The sequence below is a fragment of the Mugil cephalus genome, chromosome 12 (genome assembly GCF_022458985.1).
Source record: "Mugil cephalus isolate CIBA_MC_2020 chromosome 12, CIBA_Mcephalus_1.1, whole genome shotgun sequence".
Classification (NCBI taxonomy): domain Eukaryota; kingdom Metazoa; phylum Chordata; class Actinopteri; order Mugiliformes; family Mugilidae; genus Mugil; species Mugil cephalus.
The window spans coordinates 23,421,093-23,442,511 of record NC_061781.1 but is presented as its reverse complement, the minus strand read 5'-3'; the positions used below and the strand labels follow the sequence as shown (position 1 = coordinate 23,442,511).

Here is a 21,419-nt window from a genome sequence, read left to right as displayed (position 1 = left end):
GTTCCATAATAATCATGTGCGCACTTTTTTTTTTACTCCAATCTCAAACACGGCTTGCGATACAGGTCTCGCTAAAAGTATCACAACATGTGGTTCAGATGCGGAAAGACGCAAACAGTGAGAAAGAGAAGTGGCACAGGAAGTGACTGAGGTCTCGGTTTAGGCTTAAGAAACGGTGATGCTCGCTCAGACGCTTCGACTCTCCGAAACAGCTGGCGGCGTGGAAGCAGCAGCAGCAGCAGCAGCAGAAGGAGCAGACATTTTCTGCTCGTTCTTCCTCTCGGAGAGACGCCCGGTCAGACCAGCAGGCTGGAGGGAGGCCTCGGGTCCAGTCTTCTGAGGAAGCTTTCTTCCAGGTACGGTCGCACAACGTGTCCCAGTCATGTAAAAGCTTTAAGATCTGCTTCTGCGTGTTGTGCATCTGTGGACGACACACGACAGGAAACCTACGTAAAAGATGATAGAAATGTTTCTGTTGTAGCCGTGCAGGAAAACATAAACACAAAACTGGGTCTAATTGAGTGTTTGTGACTTTGAGCTGTTGAACATTTCTTCAGTTGAACAAGTGTTTGTGCAACTTCTGTCCACGATTTGTGCAACAAGCAAACCTCTTTTTTTTTTTTTTTTGACCGTATCACGAAAAAAGTGGCAGTTTAAAGCGTTAATGTGTCAGAAATTTTTTGCACATCAGTCGGTTCATTAATGTGGGGGAGGCAGAAACTGTAACAGTTTCAGAAAGGCCTCAACAACAGCGCTCCCCTCTCATAAGTAACGCCGCGCTGTATTAACTGTGTGTAAATAAGAATCAGTTTAAAAGCCTGGACAAGTTATAAAATATGGTACATCTCATTAGTTTTGTTAATTTATGTAAAAACCAGTGGATAAGTCAGTTAAATACCATGTTTCTTCTTGCAGTTTATATTATTTTATGTAAATGCTGCATTTGAGTCCTGACTTGTATATATATATATATTTTAATAATGTTTGACATGGAAGTTGTTCTGTCTAAGGTGAGAAGATACATCCAAACCTCCAAAAAATAAAAAAAAACGTTTTTTCTGTCAACAAACAAAGAAAGATCACATCAAACACACAACAACATTATCACAGAGTGAAATACGACGTGAAAAAGGAGAGAAAACAGACACAGAGACACAGATCTGCCACAATAGAAAGTGGGTCATCTCACATTTAGACGGAGCCTGATCAGATTGTAGGACAGGAAACGTTTACTGTAACGCTGTGAGGTGAAAACAAGACTTTAAAAAAAAGCTCCAACATTTCATTCTTCATTTCATTGTGAAAGGCTGGTGTGAGGTTTGGGTTTTTATTTGGAACATATAAGACATCTAACACTCACATGACTGAAGCCTGTTAACAAGCGTCCGCTCACCTATAAGAAATGTATTTCTGTCCACTAAAACGCTTCTTTCTTCTTCGTATAGGAGACGTAACCACAGCCCACAGCCCCACGACGATAATGAAATGGGGTAAGAGTGACTCTGACTCTTCAGTGTTTCGTTTTCACTCAGATATTTGACAGCAGAAATGAGACGCACCGGTCTTAAAGGTGTGAGAGGTTCATGAAACCACAGGAGGATGCGCTTCTCACCCAGATATCACGTATTTAAAGGACATAAAATAAAGCGTTGGGTAACAAGTTAATGTGTTTGAATTGTGCGTGAAGTCGATCTGTTAAAAATAAATGACGGGGAAATGAAAAAAAATTAAAATATCTAACTTTATGCATTTATCTTTAACACCACCAGCAGGGAACTATTTATTTATTTACTTATTTTCAGTTTTGTAACGTTGTTTCATCTCTTTCAGATAAGGGGCTTTTTTTTTAGGGCTGTGAAGAGGAGTCAGGAAATTACACTAGATTAATCTCATGTTTACAGATGAGACGTTGACAATTTGACTGAAGGAAGTGGCACCTATGTGGCACTTATGGGGAAGTATCGAGAGACAAATTGAGCTGGCACGAGGGCGATTGAAACTTTCTGACGTTTAGTAACTTTAGTAACACCCACTAAAAAAAAAACACGAGGCTGTTTTGCAGAAAGTTAACTCCAGGCTGGTTCTCGTCCTCTGCAGGGGGAACGGAGAGGACAGCGGGCCGGGACGGCTGAGCCGGACACTGGGACGTCTCAGCGGCAGGCATCAGTCCAGAGATCGACATCCGGCTCAGCAGGAGAGGCCTCCTCCACCTGTTCAACAAGGTGCGTGAGACATCACAGTCCCAGGGTTTTTAAATGCAGCGCACGCTTTGAATGAATTCCTCTTTGTTTCACACTTAGCAGCAGGTTTCAATGCAAACTCTTCCAATATATAAAAAGTACTTCACAGCTCAGGTCTTCTTACTGTTGCACAACAACGTGAAAAAAAAGAGTTTTGCTGCACAAAAGAGATGCAGAAGAAAAACATATTCACTTTATTATGACATCAGGCTCATATAGACGCTTAGATAAGCTAAGTGTTTGCTATCAACAGAATAAGCAGCAGCTGTTATAGTTGGAGTCACAATGTACAAATACAAACACTTTACACCAAACCAATAAATAACTGGGGTGCAGCAGGAAGACTTGCCCCAACTCTGGAATAAAAGGGTGGTCAAGGAGGCTTGAATAAGGGGTGTTAATGTGCAACATCCTAGCAGCAAACTTTCAGCGTGTGCCCTCAGGAATGTGTTTTAAAGCTGCATGTAGGAAAACAAATGTTTATTCCAGATCTTTTATCACCTCTGCTATTAGACCTTTAACCTCTGGAGACCCGAGCTTTTGTTTGGTCTGCATTTTTTAATTTCTATTAAAGGTATTTGAGATGAGGAAGGACCAAATATGTATAAAAACTAAGCATCATCTTTCAACAGGAAGTCGCAGTCTTAAAAATAACTATTGTAAAGTCATCATTATGTGACAAAACATCAAACAGTTTATTTTAATACCTGAACATGGCTGAGCTAAGACGGAACAACGAAGTCCCAACGTCCTCCTACGAGTACTTGCTAATTACAGGTTGTAGCTCGTTGCTAAAGATAAAATGTATTAAATTTGTGGCTCATATCAAACTAGAAACGTTTTTTAAGCATAAATAAATAAATTTTAACTGTAGAATTCTGACTTTTTTGCCAACTAATGTATGAGCCCTTTGCTACGACTAGATGGCAGACTAAAGCGTCCACTAATGAGGACAACGGGTTTAAATGAAGCAGAATAAGCTGCAATAAAACCTAAAACTTAATGTCCACATATGTGGACGCAAGGTCTCAGAAGGTTAAATCTAAATCTGTCCCTGTGGGAATGAACCTGGGATTTCTTATATAAGGACTTTTAATATCTTTTTCTTTAATCATTGATTATTTTCTGTCAACGCACCTGGCAGTTGTGAATTCTTGGGAGACACAGGAGGACACCTGAATGTTGTCCCTGACAGTGTTAGTGTGTTATTACTGTTGAATGTTGAGGGCGTGGGCCCTGTTTATTCCCTTCAGGACAAATAAAGTTGAATTGAACTGAACTGAGTTTAATATATATGAAAGTGTTGTTCTAATGTCTGTTTGTCGCTTGTGTTTGGCTCAACAGAGGACAGGTTTCCTCCTCCGCCGGCCCTCGTTTCTCCTCCTCCACCTCCTCCAGCTCCAGCTCCAGCTCCGACTCCTCTCCCTCCGAGAGTGGAAACGCCTCCCAAACGCCCCGACAAGTCGACGAAGCCTAAGCTCCCCCCTCGGCCGCTGTCCAAGGTGTTCAGTAGCTCTGACCACGGCTCGGCTGTGTTGCAGGTAAATGTTAGACATCACATGTTGTTCTCACTGTATTTTCCCCTCAAAGAAAAGCGTCCTCCACATGTTTGGTGCATACATCTTATTGCCTAGCAAATCTGAACCTGTATTATTTGAATATTGAATTCAAAATAATAATAATAATGTATATTTATAAATAGCACTAGACCAAGTTTAGTATATAACACATGTAGTAGGTAGAGGGTCCCTACTTCATAACACAAACAGAGCCCTGTATTAGAAGTCACCACATGCACCATGTTAATCTTTTCATGACATCGTTTCCCCCAAAGGGCTTTGATGCTTTTCGGTCGGATGAGACTCTCTGTGACGTGGTCTTGGTTCCTGGAGACAGCAAGGAAAGGTTCCCAGTCCACAGAGTCATCATGGCTTCATCCAGTGACTACTTCAAGGCCATGTTCACAGGTTTGTCGTCTAAATATGGTTAAAGTCATGCAGCTGTAAACAACTCTAATCTACGCACATTTTTACAACACAAATGTCGCCTTTAACTCTTCGCACTTGTCCAGGAGGCATGAGGGAGCAGGAGATGAGGGAGATCAAGCTGCACGGGGTCACTAAGTTGGGTTTAAAGAACATCATAGAGTTCATCTACACCTCCAAAGTCAGCCTGGACATGGGTAATCTGCAGGACACGCTGGAGGCGGCAAACTTCCTGCAGGTCATGCCTGTGCTGAGCTTCTGCAACCAGCTCCTGAGCTCTGAGGTGAGAGCAGTTTCTTTCAACTTCATATGTCCTTTTCTCAGAATATAAAATACATATTTAGGTACAGTACAGGCCAAGGTCGTTCTTTTTCTTAGTCCCCTTTTATCTGATTGAATTCATTTATTTTGGCTCTTGTTTCTCGGTACAGATCACCACTGATAACTGTGTGGAAGTCGAGCACATCGCCCTCGATTTGCTTCTGGAGGATGTACTCCTGAATATAGGTGGGTAAAACTAATCTAAGACATATTTCTAACAATATAATAAGCTTGTCTAACCCTAAATCCATCCAATATCTATCCTGTCTTCATCAAACCTAGGTGAGTTCGTGAGCCAGAACCTCTCAGAGTTGGTGCAGTGTGGTCGCTACCTCCAGCTCTCCGAGACCAGCATGGCCAAGGCCCTCGGCAGCAACTCGCTGAAAGGTTTCTCTGAGCTGGAGCTCTACCACATCGCCAGAGGATGGCTGAACCACGACTCCCCCAAACGCCGCTCCTCCGCGTACGCCCTGATGCAGCACATTCGCTTCCCCCTGATGAGCCCCAGCGAGCTGATCCAGATCTCCCAGGACGACGAGGAGGAGGAAGGCAACTCCCTGATGCGCTCCGAGACGGCCTGCGTGAACCTCCTGCTGGAGGCCAGCAACTACCAGATGATGCCCTTCATGCAGCCCGCCCTGCAGACCGAGAGGACTCAGATAAGGTCGGACGCCACGCACATCCTGGCGCTGGGCGGCGTCATGCGGCAGCAGCTGGTGGTGAGCCGGGAGTTACGGCTGTACGACGAGAAGACCTGTCACTGGAGAGCCCTGAAGCCCATGGAGGTGCCCCGCTACCAGCATGGCGTGGCTCTGCTGGGCGGCTTCCTCTTCATCGTCGGAGGTAAGAACACCTACGATTCACACACAAACCACATTTAATATGGCCAGGTAATTTGGGAATTGGTCAAAGTAGGTTAGTTGTTATAAAAAGCTGGATAGAGTGAGGATTAAAAGAAGTTCTGTAGGGTTCACTATGAATCATTCTGCTGGAGAATGAGCTCCTCTGTGCATCTAACGTTTGGAGTAGTGGATGGGATGGATTGTCCATAAAGGAGACCAGTTTAACCAGTGTCCTCATGTCCCTCACTGAGACAAACGACTCCAACTCCCAATCACATGTCCAGCCTTTCGGGATCAATTTTAGCTCCTACTGAAGAAACCGCAGCAAAGTACAGGGCACTCGCTACAAAAGACTGGTAAAAAGACTCTAGTAACACACATTGAAAGACCTGAGCTTCCTGAGAAAGTAGAGTCTACTCAGGCCCTTCTTGTACAGTCCAGCCCATTGTTCGTGTGGACTCTACTACTTCCTTCATGATCAAGACACAAAGAATGACCAAAGAACCATTTTTTTTTTTGGAAAAACGAAGTAGAATGAATGGTTTTGTGCAACTATTGATTGCAAACGTTGATTCTCGTTGACTCCTCAGGTCAGAGCACCTACGACACAAAGGGTAAGACGGCCATAGACAGCGCCTACCGCTACGACCCGCGCTTTGACAAGTGGCTCCAGATCGCTTCGCTCAACGAGAAGAGGACCTTTTTCCACCTCAGCGCCCTGAAGGGAAAATTATTTGCAGTCGGAGGAAGGAACGCCTCGGGAGAAATTGGTGAGTCCCTCAGTCTTCTTCTTCTTCTTCTTCTTCTTCTTCTTCTACTACTACTAGTGTGTTAATGCAGCTGCTGGTGTCTTGGAAGAAAAAGCTTAAAGTTGACTCCTCTGTGATTCTGATCAGACACGGTGGAGTGTTACAATCTGAAGAAGAATGAGTGGACGTTTGTGGCAAACATGGTGGAGCCTCACTATGGACACGCTGGGACAGTTCACGGGGACCTCATGTACATCTCAGGTAAGATTTCACACAATTTAGAGAGTCAGATGTTATCACTTCTACTGCAGGATGTTTTTAGGTCATTGAATATGTGCAGTATACACCGATCAGGCACAACATTATGACCTCCTTCCAAATATCATGTAGGTCGCCTTCTTGCCTCCTCATGCAACTGTAGAATTTACTTTATAAAATCAGTCAAGCGCTGTTAACAATGATGCACCTGTTAATGCAGAACAAGCAACGTTTTAAAATCTGTGTCTGCACAATAAAAATAACCATAAGACTTTAACTGGAGCTTTAGTTTGCTATACATTTTTAATTTCTCCGAGGTATTTGGGATGAGTAGGACCCAAGAAACATGAAAACTAAGCATCATCTTTGAACAGGAAGTAGTTTTTGGGAAAAGTGACGGCGAATGTAAACGGTGTAATGTGATGGTAAAGTTACAGCTCGTTACTATTGATGGAATTTGTTACGTTTGCGCATCATATTAAACTAGAAAAGTCAATGAATACGAATAAACAAGTTTCAACTGTGAAATTTGATGCGGTTTCGTATATTTTTCCCATTTTCTCACATGTTCGTCCGCAGAATGAATTCGTTGACTAACTCGCGTTCATGTTTTTACACCAACTAGTTTCTAGGTATGAGGATAAAAGTTAACTCAACCAAATGAGGACTCGGGGTCGGGGTCGGAGGTTGTATAACCAGCGTACACCATATCTGTGGTTACCTTTTGAAAGGGCTGCATGTAGAGGAAGAAGCCGTTCTCACGGTCTTGACAGCATGTGGTAAAAAGAAACCAAGCCCACAGCAACAGAACTGCACTGCTGACAAGTAATTCCCCGTGCAGACAGACACCTAACCACAGTCAAAATGTTTGAAACAGCTGATTATCAGTGCGATACAACTCTTCTCTTTTCTTCTGACAGTTAAAATGGACACCATCAAATAATCTGACGCTTAAATCTTCCGTCCCTTCCGTCTTTTAATGAATCCACGTGAAAACTGTCGCTGATGCTGACGGTCACAGACTCTCCAGAATTTAAACTGATCATATTATATCCAGACATTCGTCCACAAGTTCAACAAACCCCAACAATCATAAGACCGTTCAGAGCTCTGCAGATATTTTAAGATGGATATGAATTTATTTAAATCCGCGTGTGAACACTGTGCCTGGGTTTGGTGCTTTCACAAGAAAGAAGGATGAGTAAACAGAAGCAAAAGGGCCGAGGAGGGTTTGCCTCGACGAGATGATTGAGATAAAGCTCTTTCTCTCTCTCTGCGCTGACCTATTTGAAACCACTTCCTGCTCAGAGGCAGCTCTGAAACGCGCCTCAGCAGCCTTGGACAGGAAGGTGGTTTCATGCATCGAGAGAAGTAACACATAGTTTCACATGTAGCCCTGAAACCGGGAAACGACCTGTGTCTGAGGTCGGCTGCAGCATCAGTGTGGAGGTATTATCAGTTAACACACGGCGCTGGTTTTACATCACATGTTCTCTTTGAGATGACCTACTTTACAACATGAGCAAAAATCTCAAGGTACAAAGTGAAGGTTTCCACATATATGAAAGGAAATTCAAGTCATTCGAACAACATACATGATGTAAAACGCTTTTCAGCACCGAGACATGGTTCAGCCAACAACAACATTTAAACAACAATATAAAAGTAAAAGAAATATATATATATAATATAAAGTAGAACAGTATTTACACTGATCAGGTGCGTTATTATTAATGTGTAGGTCTCCCTTGAGCCTCTAAAACAGTTGTGACTGATCAGAGATTTGACGTGGGCCGTCTGAGGGTGTCCTGTGGTGTCTGGAAACAGGATGTTGTTAGTTGGGGGGGGGGCCCTGGGGGGAGCTCGGGGGTGTGTGGTCTGGTCTAGGTGTGAGCTACATGTCTGAGTAACATGCACATGAATGAACACAAGGTCCAAATGTTTCCTAGCAGAACACTGTAATGCACAAGATGTTTTAAATGTTGTTTACTGCACCTGTCCATGGTCATAATGTTGTGGCTGATCGGTGTATACCATAGATATATATGCACATAGATGCCGTCTCCACCGCCTCTGTTCATCACAACGATGCATCAACGCAGCCGCCATCTTGGGGTTTGATTTAAAATGCATAAAAATGTGAAACTCATTGAAAAGCTTCTAGATATTAGTTTGTATAGAAAACAGAACGATACATAACAATAAAAATATAATAATAATATATTTAATAAAAACAATATAATTCATGATATAATAGTCAAAATAAAACAAGATACAGTTACAGGAAGAGTATGTGTGAAATAACACGATATAATAATAATTAATAGATTTTAGAAGATTTTACTTATAACGCACGGTTCTGCTTATTTAGCTACAATTCAACTTACGTTAGCAGTTAATGTTAAATGTATTTATGAAACTGATTTAATAGATAATTTAGGAATAACGTAGCAAATAATAACTCAGTACAATTACATACAGTGGCTGATTTCTAAATGTTTCTTCATCTTGCTGATGTTTTACTCACTAAAACACCTTTTGTTTTCCTGACATAAGCTAATAACAAGCTAGTTTAATTCACGCTAGCTTTAGAGACTCAACACGTTCACGACAGATACATAATATAAAACTTATGCTGACTTGTGAAATGGTGTCCCCCCCCCCCCTGTGGCTTGGTTTTCGGTGTCTGCTTCACGGGAACGTCCGTTCCAGCCTAAGATGGCGGCCGCGTTGACGTGGCCTGAGTGCGGTATCAGTGTCTGTGGTTGTGTACTGCTGCAGGTGTGCGACTGTGAGAATGTAACTCAAAAGAAAGATTCTGACTGGGTCACGGCTACTAAATTAACCCAAACCACAGCTACACATCCACCAGAAGTCAGTCTAATATCAAGAATGTGGCCTTTTCTTCATTAAAGTACGTAAGAACCTTCTTTCCTATCCCACAGGTGGCATCACCCGCGACACCTTCCAGAAGGAGCTCTGGTGCTACAACCCGGCCGACGACACGTGGAGCCGCCGGGCCGACATGACGGAGCTGCGCGGCCTCCACTGCATGTGCACGGTGGAGGACAGACTCTACGTCATGGGCGGGAACCACTTCCGGGGCAGCAGCGACTACGACGACGTCCTGGGCTGCGAGTACTACCGGCCGGACACGGACCAGTGGACGGTGGTGTCGCCGATGCCCCGGGGCCAGAGCGACGTGGGCGTGACGGTGTTCAACGGGCAGATCTACGTGGTGGGCGGGTACTCGTGGAACAGCAGGTGCATGGTGGACATCGTGCAGCGGTACGACCCGCAGGAGGACGCGTGGGACAGGGTGTTCAACGTGCTGGAGCCTCTGGGGGGGATTCGCGCCTGCACGATGACGGTCCACCTCCCCGAGGGGTCGGTGGACGAGGCTCAGATACAGGAGTGTCCGCTGCCGACGGCCAAGAGCTGACGGGGGGTTTCCAGCTTCTGCCGCTGTCAGACCAGAGGCACCACAACACGACGGTGCGCTGTGGCGAAAACAAGGCACAACAGGAAATAGCGTGGGCTGCAAACACCAGCTTCATGTGCAACAAAGGCAGGGCGGCTAACGTTAGCTAATGTGTATTTTGAAACTTCTACACCTTCCTATCAAACACATGGTTTTTGTGTAATTTCCTGTCCTTTTCATTCGCTTCCAGCCGGCTAACGTCCTGTTGCAAAGTTCCTGTTAATCAGCTTTCGTTATTCACTAAATGAAACCCGCCAACGCTTTCAGAGCGGCCGGACATGGAAAATAACTGTTCACGGAATAAAAAAGGAGTCAACAGCTTGGAAGTGATGTGGTTAAAGGGTAACGTGGCGTCTTTGTGGCTTGTAAATCAGCTCATTGTCTCCAGACTAAAATAAATTAACTCCACTCTTTGTATCATAATGAAGGACGACGTATAACGTGAGGTTTGATGTATGGGGATGAGTTGTAAATTAGACCGTGGCTTCAAAAACAACACATCTTGATTATGATTTGGAACAAGGAGTCTCTTTATTTTTACAGTTCACACAAACATTTATTCAAACTAAGTGAAATAATTCTAAGTTAAGTTTGGGAGACTTTTTACTCGGATGCAATGTAAAATAATTAGATACAGTGTATATAAACATAAATCACAATAAAACTTCCATCACAAAATGGTTCTGCAGGAAACATAAAGAAGAAGAATGTTTGTCTCCCTAAATTTACTATTTTACACGTTGATTCCATCTTTGTTCATTTGTTTTAACAAGTGGTTGTTTCTGTATCTTCATGTTTCTGACCTTCCTGGAAACAATGAACGTCACTGGAAGTCGGTCTGTGTATGTTTTGGATTTTCAGGTCAGAAAGGGATTTAAAAAAAAAAAAAAAAAAAAAAGGTTATTTGATTTTCATTTTAAAATTCAAAAATTAAAATAAAAATTTGAGGTATGTTACCTTCATCAGGGTGGAGAAGGGACAAATAAACTTTACATTTTCTCCTTCTAAAAACAAAATAAATAAAATTCTTAGAAGACTGAAACAAAAAGCGCCATTTTTTTTCATATTGTGCGACCGGAAGTTGCCATTTTCAAAGTAAAAGCACGTATGAGGACGGTACTGTGTTTCTGCCCAAATATACGACTTCTGTGTGGTTTCCCCAACCAAGGCTAAAATGTCTTTGGAATCTCATTGATGATGGTGATGGTGATTTTTGACAAAACAAGGCTTGACGTCTGCAGAAATCCCTGCATGCGTCTGTTAGCTTGTAGCTAACGTTACCTATTCACTGATTATATGTAGTTAGTTTTAGTTTTTACCTGAAATATGCGGCTTAATATCTCTGCAGTCATGTCACCGAGACTCCTTTATTGTTTTGAAAAACAACGCACTGATCCATGTTCATTACCTTCTGCGACACAGCGTCGTCCCTTTACATGCTCTTACTTTGAAAAGGACAACTTCCGGTCGCGCAATATGAAAAGAAATGGCGCTTTTTTTTGTTTCTGTCTTGTAACGATTTTATTTTTTGTTTTTAGAAACATTCTCGACCCCGATAAAGAAAAATGGCCTGAATTTCAATTTTAATTTTTGAATTTTAAAATGAAAATAGAAAAACACTTATTTTTTTGTTTTTTAATGTCCATTTCTGAAATTCAATAACCAAAACATACACAGGCCGAAGTTTTTACCGCAAAGGAAAAACTCAACCAGAGATGGACGATCCGAACAATAGAGGTTTCACCTCTAAATCTGATCAGTTCGGACTGAGGTGGTTTACATGAAGCATTTTTATTCAGATTATTAGTAGAATATTAATGTGTGTAACTGTCTACGGTGTAAACACAACCATCTAAAATCAATGCACTGTTGTCAACCACTGTTCTGTGTCAATGTCTGTGTCCATGACATTTAATGATTCATTGTTAAATGTGGGCAGAGAGCGAGAAGCTTCCAGACCTAGTTGTTGTACCATGTTGCCTCGTCAAGCTCAGACATTTACTGTCGCTGGACGGACACATGTTTTATTTGTTATGTTTTGTATAGAACACACTGAAATGATGTATTTTAAAATAAAATAAAATAAAATAAAATAAAATGTTTTCTTTTTATGATCTTCATGCTACGCTAGAGACTCACATTATTCACAGTGAATAAAGTCTCACCAGTGAAACAACAGGAACACACAACTCTTCAGTCCAAACTGATAAAATACACACACATCCCAACTAAAAACTATTTATACTGTCGACCAACGATGGAGACACCACATCAGACACAGAGTCTGTGAAACAGAGAACAGAAACTTCAGGGTTCAAGAACATCCCAGACCACATGGTGGTTTGTTTGCCTTTAGTTTGGATCAAGTTTTGCCTACATAAAAATTTGGTAACTGAAGGACACAATAGAGGACACGTCTCCATGGTTACGGCCACTGAGCGGCAAAAAGTGACAGATGAACATGGAGATTAGCAGCATTAGTTTGAATCATAGAGTTTAATAGCATCTAAACTGTATTTAAACGTTTTTTTTAAAAAAGTGAAGAGCTGTTACTGTGTGATTGATATAGATATAGATAGATGTATTTTATATTTTTACAGATATCTGCCAAAGAAAAGAGAAGTTAATGCATCGCTGTATTATGAAGAAAGAACTGGAACCCAGGCACAGAAACCTGGTGTTGTGGTTCACATTTAGTGTCAGATAATATTAATTTATACTGTATTTTTTGATGAAGTCATACCTTAAGTTACTTCTTAAGTTACTCCTGGAGGCTGTCAGATAAGTTCGTGAATGTTGTTGTGTTGTAGTTACGGTCGACAGTAACTATTTCAGTTCCAACAATAAATAACAAATAAAACTATAAACTGAATATTTGTGATCACTCCTCATCGTCCTTTTAACGCTACAGTATTATATGGCTATAACGTTACTTCTCAGTAAAGCTCTTAGCGTTAGCATCTTTTACTGAAATGATCTAAAACTTACTTAAACTAACTGAAACTGAGACTAATCCGCTTTTCCACATCCAAACACTAGTTCATATGGATCATTGATTTTTCCTGGTCTCTTTGTATTTACTGCTTCATGTCACCATGTTTTTATCACTCAGAGTGGGCGTGGCCCTGGGAGGAAGTGACATCAGTGCACACCCTCTACAGCTGGTGGAGCCAAAGATGAGCTTTAATAAAAGAAACTTAAATCCATGGTTCAAGGTCCAGGATGGAAAACTAAACAATACTTTAAATGAGACACAAGGAAACATGGAAAAGGTGGATTTTAAGGGAGAACAAGTGGTGGATGAACACAACATAATGACAGACAATGTAGAAAAACAGAGAAAAGAGCTCACAGAATATATAAAATATAAGGAAATGAGTAAATACAAGCACAATGACTGAAAGTGAAACCAAGTGAAAGAGGATTACAGAGTAAAACCAGAACTCAGACAGACGGTTCTCCTCCTTCAAGGGACGGGGGGAGTCGCTAAAGAAAAAAGAGAAAAGCCTAAACTATGACGGGCGGGTTCCTGCATATGTATAATAATAATTCTATATATATATATATGTATAAAAAAAGCTTCTACTTCTACTTTTTTATATTTGCAACAGCCTGAACAGTTTATCACCTTTTGCTCAGTATTTTTTTAAATTCATAATGACATATCTGTACATATATTGCTTACACCTTTTTCTGTATTAATTCACTACATAATAATTAAAGTTTAAAACAAACTGGATCATTAAAGTCTAGATAAAACAATTAGTTCTTGCACATTAAACTAGCACAAATGTGGGGGTAGAGTTTAGACTAAGGCTCCATTTGTGCATAAAAATGACACAAAACATTAGTGGGGTTTTGCAAAAGTCCTGAAAGTAGACAAAGAGAATCCAATTGAACAAATGTAAGATTTTTATTTGATAAAACGAGTCAATATCACATGTCTGTGAGTAGGTGAAAGGGTGCGTTTCCTCACATGAACTTCTTGCTTGAGGTTTTTCCCCAACATTTCTGTTGGATTAAAGCCTTTGACTTCGACTCGACTGTGTCAAAACCTCATACTTTTCCTTTTTTTGATAAACATCCACAAGTAGTAAAAGAAAAGAGGAAGTTGACGTTGTGACTCACTTCTCTATTGAACTTCCTTGTGACTCCAGCTACACGGGACGTGTTGACGTTCACCTACTTCTACGGGTCTTTGAGCACATCTGAGCCCACCGGATTTCCATGTTGCTGGTTGTGCAAATCTTCTGAAACGATGCAAATTCGTGGTTTCACCTCGTCCTTGTGTCTCGGCTAATCAGGCGTCAGGGAGCGGGAGATGTGTGAGAGAGAGATAAAAGCTGCATGAAGTCGCTAAGTGGGGATTAAAGAACAGTGTGGACTTCATTTAAAGTCGTCCTGCACATTTTTAATCTCTGAGACGCTGCAAACTTCCTTTAGGTCATTCCTGTCTTTGGTTTCTGCAATAACCTCTCAAGGGTTTTCTTTCAGTTTCACATCCTTTCATCTGCACAGCTGTGTAAATTCACCAAATACACTCATTTATTATGCAAGAGACACTCAGACGTGGAAATAAAAACACATTTCAGAATTATTTATTCATAAATAAGCAGTGACTGTATATTAAGAAGCATATATTTCTTGAAGAACTGTTTTGAAGCTCAGTGCAGCATCTCTGGTTGCCGCCATCTTGCTTATTAAATGTTAAAGATCCACCTGCCAATTAAAAAGCTGCCACGTAATTACACACGTAATAAGCCTGGGTGAAAATTAAACAATTGCATTTTATAAAAAAAAAAAATAGCTTCATACAGTTGTCATCAATAAAGAATCTAACTTTAGAGACAAAATCTGTTATTTATTTATTTATTTGCATCAGCCTATAAACCTGCTCCCATTTCTGCTGCACTGTAGAGTTTTATCATGGAGCTCTATGGTGATTGAACCCGCCTCTAGTGGCCGTTCAAGGAACTGCAACACGTTTTAAACTAATTTTTATCAGTAACACAAAAACAATGCTTTTTAATATGCAGTTTCCTTAAACACCTTCTTATGTGCGTCTTAATTACCTGCACTAAAGTATATTATTCAATGTTCTGAAAGTAACTATGAAAAAACAATTCATGTGTGTAGCTCATACTTTTAACTTGAGAGTTGACTCTCAGACGCCTGACAGCCTTCAAACTTCGTCCTTCAGCTCCAGATAAGACGACATACAGCTGTGATATCAGCAGCTGTGCCAAGGACTTCAAAGGCTGAGGTGCAGACTATTTTCTGTACTTTCTTTTAATACAATATGAGAGGTTGGAGGTGTGAAAATGACATATTCCTTGATGTGGCTCAGGCTACTCAAAAAAAAAAAAAAAACGAGGCGTGACAGTATGTAGTACGCTGATACCGGTGCCGCAGCCAAAAAACCCTGCAGCCCTCACAGTTTCCGCCACAACTAATATTAATCACTGTGCAAGAGAAAACGCGCTGGGCCATGATTTCACCTTGAAATGCCAGCGGTTGTTGTAGTTTGCTGGTGCGGCCTTGTGTCGTCCTCAGGAATGAAGTGATGTACGTCACTGACGTAGAAGCAGACTATAAACACGACTATATCCAACCTACGTCTTCTGAATGTGAGCACTACTTACGTTATCACCTCTGTTAAACACCAATGTCGTACGTCTACTGTGGGTTTATTTATATATAGTTTTTGCAGATCTGAATGTGCATCACTTATGTCAGGTTAGTAAATAAAATGTCACTCGGCTTGACTTTTATAAATAGAGATATAAATACACAGAGAGGTCTTCACTTGAATGAGGAATGTTGCATAAAACTCAGATAAGTTCTACGTTTTCTAGAGAAGTTTTAAACAGATTCTTTTATAAAGCAACAGGGATTAAAGAATAAAAAATAGACACTAAAGAATCTGCAGCTTTGTTCAGTGATTAGTTGAAAAAAATTGTCTGTAATGACACAACAAATAAAAAATTAAAATAAATTCAAAAAAATCATATGAAAGTGGTGCAGTGGGTGGATGTATAAAATAAAATAAAATAAAATAAAATAAAATAAAATAAAATAAAATAAAAATGCATTATCATCATGTTTAAAATTAAAAATGTTTCATCAGATTTTTTTAAAGTATTATAATAATTATGAAAAAAAGATTTTAAAAAATCTAGATTTATTTAAATATAATCAAGACCGTTTAATGTCATTATTGTGGTTGTTTAATCTTGAAAATGCATTATATATTATTTATAAATCTTAAATTGTAGAAGAGAATGTTTGAACTGTATTTAAACTTCTTCAGAATATTTAAAGTGTAACGGTAGTGACGTATTATGAAACAAATGTTTTTTAAACTTATTTCTTTTTCATATTTTATGTTCATTCATGCTTTAACTACTAGATTTAAAACTGTAGTTTTTGCTCCACTGTGTGTATTTCATAGATTCATTCCTTTAGTGTTTAAGATGTTAAATTTATGTTATTGTTCCACTGTTTCACTTTGAGAATCATTCATTCTCATAAGTGAAGTTCCTTCCCCTCCCACCTCGTCCTCCTGTGCATCTCATGCTGAGTCTGCACTTTTCCTCCGGTGCTGTTAAGCCTCAAGGTTGCATCGTGAAAAGGACACTTGGCGTACGGTGCAAGTCTGCCTCTGTTTTGTCTTGCAAGAAATAATCACATTCCACCCTGCAGTTGCCCGGCCCCCCTTTTTCCCCCAAATTGCCTTGGAGTGAGTAAAACATTTTTTCTGGTGGTTACTTCTCTACAAAACGTGGGCATGTTGAGGCGGAAGGTGCAGTCGATCTAGAACACATTCATGTTGAGTCGCTTCTTCTGAGACGTAACAAACAGCAAACAGTGGTGAAGGAGAAGCTTTTTGTTTGTTTGTTTGTTTGTTTTCAATCTTTCACAGTGTTCTGGTTTGCGATGTCTCTGAAAGGCGACGTGTGTGTGGTGACGGGAGCCTGTGGCTTCCTGGGAAACAGGCTGGTGAAGCTGCTGCTGGACGAGGAAAAACTGGCCGAGATCCGACTGCTGGACAAAAACATGCAGCCCCAACTTTTACAGAGTCTGGAGGGTAAGATTTATCGTCCTTTTGTTCCTCAGTGGGCGTTCAAACGCATTGGATTAGGAATAGGTTTGTGTTATGTAACCCATGAAATATCTGCCAGTAACACTGGAGCTAGAGGTTTAAAACAAAAAGTCATGAAGAAGAAGAAAAACTGCAGAACACGAAGACTCTTTTAATACCAGCAACATCAAATAATCATTTAACTGAGCTTTATTTATTTTGAATGTAATCAAAACAATAAGATACGTAGAAGAAAGAAATATGCAATAAATTCAAAAAGGAGTAAACCTTATCTAGTCGAACCTTTTCTCCATCAGTTGTTAAACTTGAATGATTCATATTTTACAAAAAGGAAACAGTACATTTTTTTCATACTTCAGTGATCGAACAAAAATATAAATTTTTTTTTTATATTAGATTTAAATGCATTTTTCAAAAAATGGTATTATGCACTTTATGCATTGTTTGCACTTTCACATTGGAGTTTTTATTAAAAGTATTTTTACTATTTTTTATTGTGATTATTGTTGACGTCATTTGATGTCGTCCTTGTTAATTTCCTTCAGGATATAAATAAATCTAAACTGAACTAATTCTTGAGCGTGACCTGTGACTTTTAAAATTAAAATTTCCTCTCAAATTATTATTTGTTGTGTTCTATATATCCAACCTCATGAATGATTCTTACTGCCTGTGTTTTTTTGGTAAGATGATTAGTGGATGTGGTAAATTTCTTATCGCTGTTACTCATTACTTCACCACAGTAATTTGTATTCGGTGGAACGACTGCACAGTAAACAATATTTAGTACTGAAATGCTTCGTGATAACTTTTTCTGTACATATTTTATATGTGATTCTTTCATCTACTTTGACACCAAGGAATTTAATTACTTGAACCCTTTCAATTTAATTTTAACCTCCTGAGACCTGAGCATGTTTGGAATTTCTAGTATAAAAATAAGCATCATCTTTGAACTGGAAGTAGTTTTTTCAAAAAAATAAATATGTGGACACAGATTATTTCACTGTATATTACAATATACCTCTTATCACCCTGTGATTCTTTGCAATATTACATGTCCCTGTTTATAATGCATGGATTTAATATGCAGAATGTATTGCTATATAATCAATGTATACAGTGCAGTATATAATTACACCATATACATCATCAATCAGTCAACTTCATCATAATAAATATAATAAAGAATAGTTATAGAGAGAAGAAAGGCATGAAGTTTTGCTAATGACTGATTTACCGTCAGACTGCAGAGGCGACACCAAGCTGAGCGTGTACGAGGGCGAGATCAGAGACGGGGATTTCGTGAGAAGAGCCTGTCGGGGAGCGTCGATCGTCTTCCACATGGCGTCCATCATCGACGTGAACGAAGCCGTGGAGCACAGCGAGATCTACGGGGTCAATGTCAAAGGTAGGGCTCCCACTAAACACCTTTTATTATATAAGACGTCTTTGCTCAAACTTCAACTTTCCCCTTGTTGATAATTTAAAAAGCTTTCATGACACTTTAAGTTCTCATAGCTTTTCCTAGAACTTGATTTGAATATTCAAGCTGATTACATTGTTTATTTTGACGTGTTCAGTGCTCACACTGCAAGAAACACATGAAATTACAGTTTAGATTTCTATACCGACACTTACACTCAACTCTGTGAGAACTTTCTGATGGTGTAACTTCAGTTTGATTGGTTCGTAGCAGCAGCTCAGGCCTCAGCTTCCTTTCCAACCAGCAGTTTGTGTGAAAAAAGTCTTTACGCTTAATATCAACTTGGTCTCGTGGTTCCCAGCCAGGGAACAACATTTTAGTTCAGGAACAAAGGGTCCCAGGCTTTCTTCTCCCTGTGTCCATAGCTGAGGTGCCTTTAGCAAGAGGCTAACCCCCAAATTGCTGCCTGGACACTGCACATTATTGTTATTATTAGATGAACTGTAACTTCTCTTAGACTGCCAGTTTCCTGCCATGCAAAGTATTTTCAAAACCTTGGAAATGTTTCAACCGCAATTTGGCAGCTCAGGTCAAGTTCTGATCACGCAGGTCGGCGGAAACTGGTCGTTCGTTGTCGTTCTCTTTGCAGAGTTTGCAGCTCGTCGCTAACTCGTCTCATGCAACTTTCACAAGTGAACTTAACGTGTTGATGTCATGTTTCCTGCCGACTAAATAGCGCGCTTGAGTCTGCAGCTGCATGCGTTGTTGCCAAAACAAACAAACAAACAAAAAAAACATTAGTACGTTTTGAAAGGACGACTCCTGTTGTGTGAGCAACGAGGAGTAGATGGTTCAGAGGGTGAAGAGACGAGGAACTGAGTTTTGTCTTGTTGGCTCAGTGTTGCCAGATGGGAAATGACAAATTATGACCATCTGCTACAGTAAAATATTACCACAGACCATGAATACTATGGCTTAAAATGCAGTTTTACCTTTAAATAAACTACCAGCTCTGTTTGCGTTTGCAATTATCGTACGTTACGTTAAGTATTGATCGTACAGAGGGAGATATTATTCTACAAATACAATGACCATCATACGTTTCAGATGGTATCAAGTGTCCAAAAGTCATTTATTTAAATACCTCATGTTGAATGATTTTGTCTTGGTCCCAACAAAAGAATGGATGGATGAATGAATTCTCAAAGAAAGGATTTGATCTTCTCTTCTCAGCTTATGTGAACTCAAGAGCGTCTTTTCTTTTACAGGAACGCAGCTGCTGCTGGAGGCATGTCTTCAAGAGAACGTGGTGTCCTTCATCTACACCAGCAGCATCGAAGTCATGGGACCGAACCCGAGGGGGGAGCCCATCGTCAACGGCACCGAGGACACGGTTTACGACAGCACTCTGAAGTTCACCTACAGCAAGACCAAAAGGGAGGCTGAGGAGAGAAGCCTGCAGGCTCACGGTGAGGTGCTACAGAACGGAGGCCGGCTGGCCACCTGCGCCCTCAGGCCTATGTACATCTACGGGGAGGGCTGCCGCTTCCTGCTCGGCCACATGGGCGACGGGATACGAAACGGCGACGTTCTGCTTCGTATGTCCCGACCCGAGGCTCTTGTGAATCCCGTCTACGTGGGAAACGTGGCGGCCGCCCACCTCCAAGCCGCACGCAGCCTCAAAAATCCACAAAAAAGAAACGTCATCGGGGGAAAGTTTTACTTCATCACCGACGACACGCCGCCGGTGAGTTACTCAGACTTCAACCACGTCGTGATGTCTCCTCTGGGCTTCAGCATTCGGGAGAAACTCCCGCTGCCGCTCTCCCTCCTCCACGTGGTCTGTTTCTTGTTGGAGACGCTGTGTCTGATGCTGAGGCCGTTCGTACGCATCGTCCCGCCGCTGAACCGGCAGCTCCTCACCATGCTCAACACACCGTTCAGCTTCTCCAGCGAGAAAGCTCAGAGAGACCTGGGCTACGTCCCCAGATACAGCTGGGAGGAGGCAAAAAGACGCACCGTTGAGTGGCTCGCCTCGAAGCTACCGGCGGAGAGGGAACGAATAAGATACAAATAAGTCATGAAAAGTCATAAACACGACATTAATCTAGGATTCTTTCAGTGGAATGTGTTGTTTTGGCTTTTGTTTCTACTATATGATCCTGTTTGTTTATCAGTATCTGGGGTCGATCACCAAAACCATGTATTTCTACACAGACTAATAGTAGCAGTAGTAGTTAGTATTTGTCCTGAACGTCTGGGGAGATTAATTATCTGTATCTTTATCATCTGTTCTTTATGTAGCATGTAGCAAAGTGTTGTTTGCGTTATTAAATTTTATGTGACAAACATCTTTCTTACTGCACCTTGCGTGTATGTTTAAAATATGTGACCAGGGTGGAAAATTAAATGTGAAAAAAAGAAAGCTGCAGTTCTTTAACTGGCCACTTGAGGCAGTCTTTGCATTAATAAACATGTTTACAGTCCAAAAGACTGTTTTGGTATCTATTTTTTTATTCAAGACAACTGTACAGGGGATAATCTTTAAACAACTCACTTGCTTAAATTATATAAAGCTTAAAGTTGTGCATAAATAATTGTGTAAGTGCGTAATGCAAGATGGCAGCTACCAGGGAAACAACACTGAGCTTCAAAACTTCAGGGAACATGTGACTTCAGACTTATATTCAGTCAGTGGAACCACAGTTACTATTATTAGTCCAAACATTTATTTCCCACCAGTCTTAAACACAATTAAGTTCTAAATCTCATTAGCTCAAAATGTTTACCAACTGCAAAATATATCCTGGTTTGGCCTCTTTTCACAGGATTACAAACTTCTCTGTGTGTGTTTGATCTTGTATTATAATCTCTCTGAGGACCAGTCTTTAGTTTTACACCTTCGGACTGAGGACATTTTGGGCCGGTCCTCACTTCTTTGTCATGTTTGGGGTTACGCACTTATCGGAGAGGGTTTTTAGGGTTAAGGTTGGAGTCTAAGGGAATTAATTACGT

General features: G+C 40.7%; 2 protein-coding genes across 3 annotated transcripts; both read left to right on the top strand.

Moving 5' to 3' along the window:
* Nucleotides 1–168: 168 nt before the first annotated feature.
* si:rp71-68n21.9 (kelch-like protein 9) lies at nt 169–11,969 on the top strand. Its single transcript, XM_047602004.1, has 11 exons — nt 169–356; nt 1,446–1,490; nt 2,098–2,222; nt 3,585–3,781; nt 4,075–4,207; nt 4,312–4,508; nt 4,657–4,732; nt 4,829–5,389; nt 5,979–6,158; nt 6,285–6,398; nt 9,341–11,969. The coding sequence occupies exons 2-11, from the start codon at nt 1,486–1,488 to the stop codon at nt 9,835–9,837; spliced, it is 2,085 nt and encodes a 694-aa protein (XP_047457960.1). The 5' UTR covers nt 169–356; nt 1,446–1,485; the 3' UTR covers nt 9,838–11,969.
* Nucleotides 11,970–16,474: 4,505 nt separating this feature from the next.
* Nucleotides 16,475–20,895, top strand: hsd3b1 (hydroxy-delta-5-steroid dehydrogenase, 3 beta- and steroid delta-isomerase 1). Of its 2 annotated transcripts, XM_047600159.1 has the most exons (4): nt 16,475–16,615; nt 16,826–16,963; nt 18,225–18,389; nt 19,673–20,895. In XM_047600159.1, exons 2-4 carry the CDS (start codon nt 16,933–16,935, stop codon nt 20,479–20,481), a joined length of 1,005 nt encoding a protein of 334 aa, XP_047456115.1. In that variant the 5' UTR covers nt 16,475–16,615; nt 16,826–16,932; the 3' UTR covers nt 20,482–20,895. The 2 variants fall into 2 exon arrangements, with proteins under 2 accessions (XP_047456115.1, XP_047456114.1); XM_047600158.1 differs by lacking the exon at nt 16,475–16,615 and having other exon boundaries at nt 16,628–16,963.
* Nucleotides 20,896–21,419: the final 524 nt, after the last annotated feature.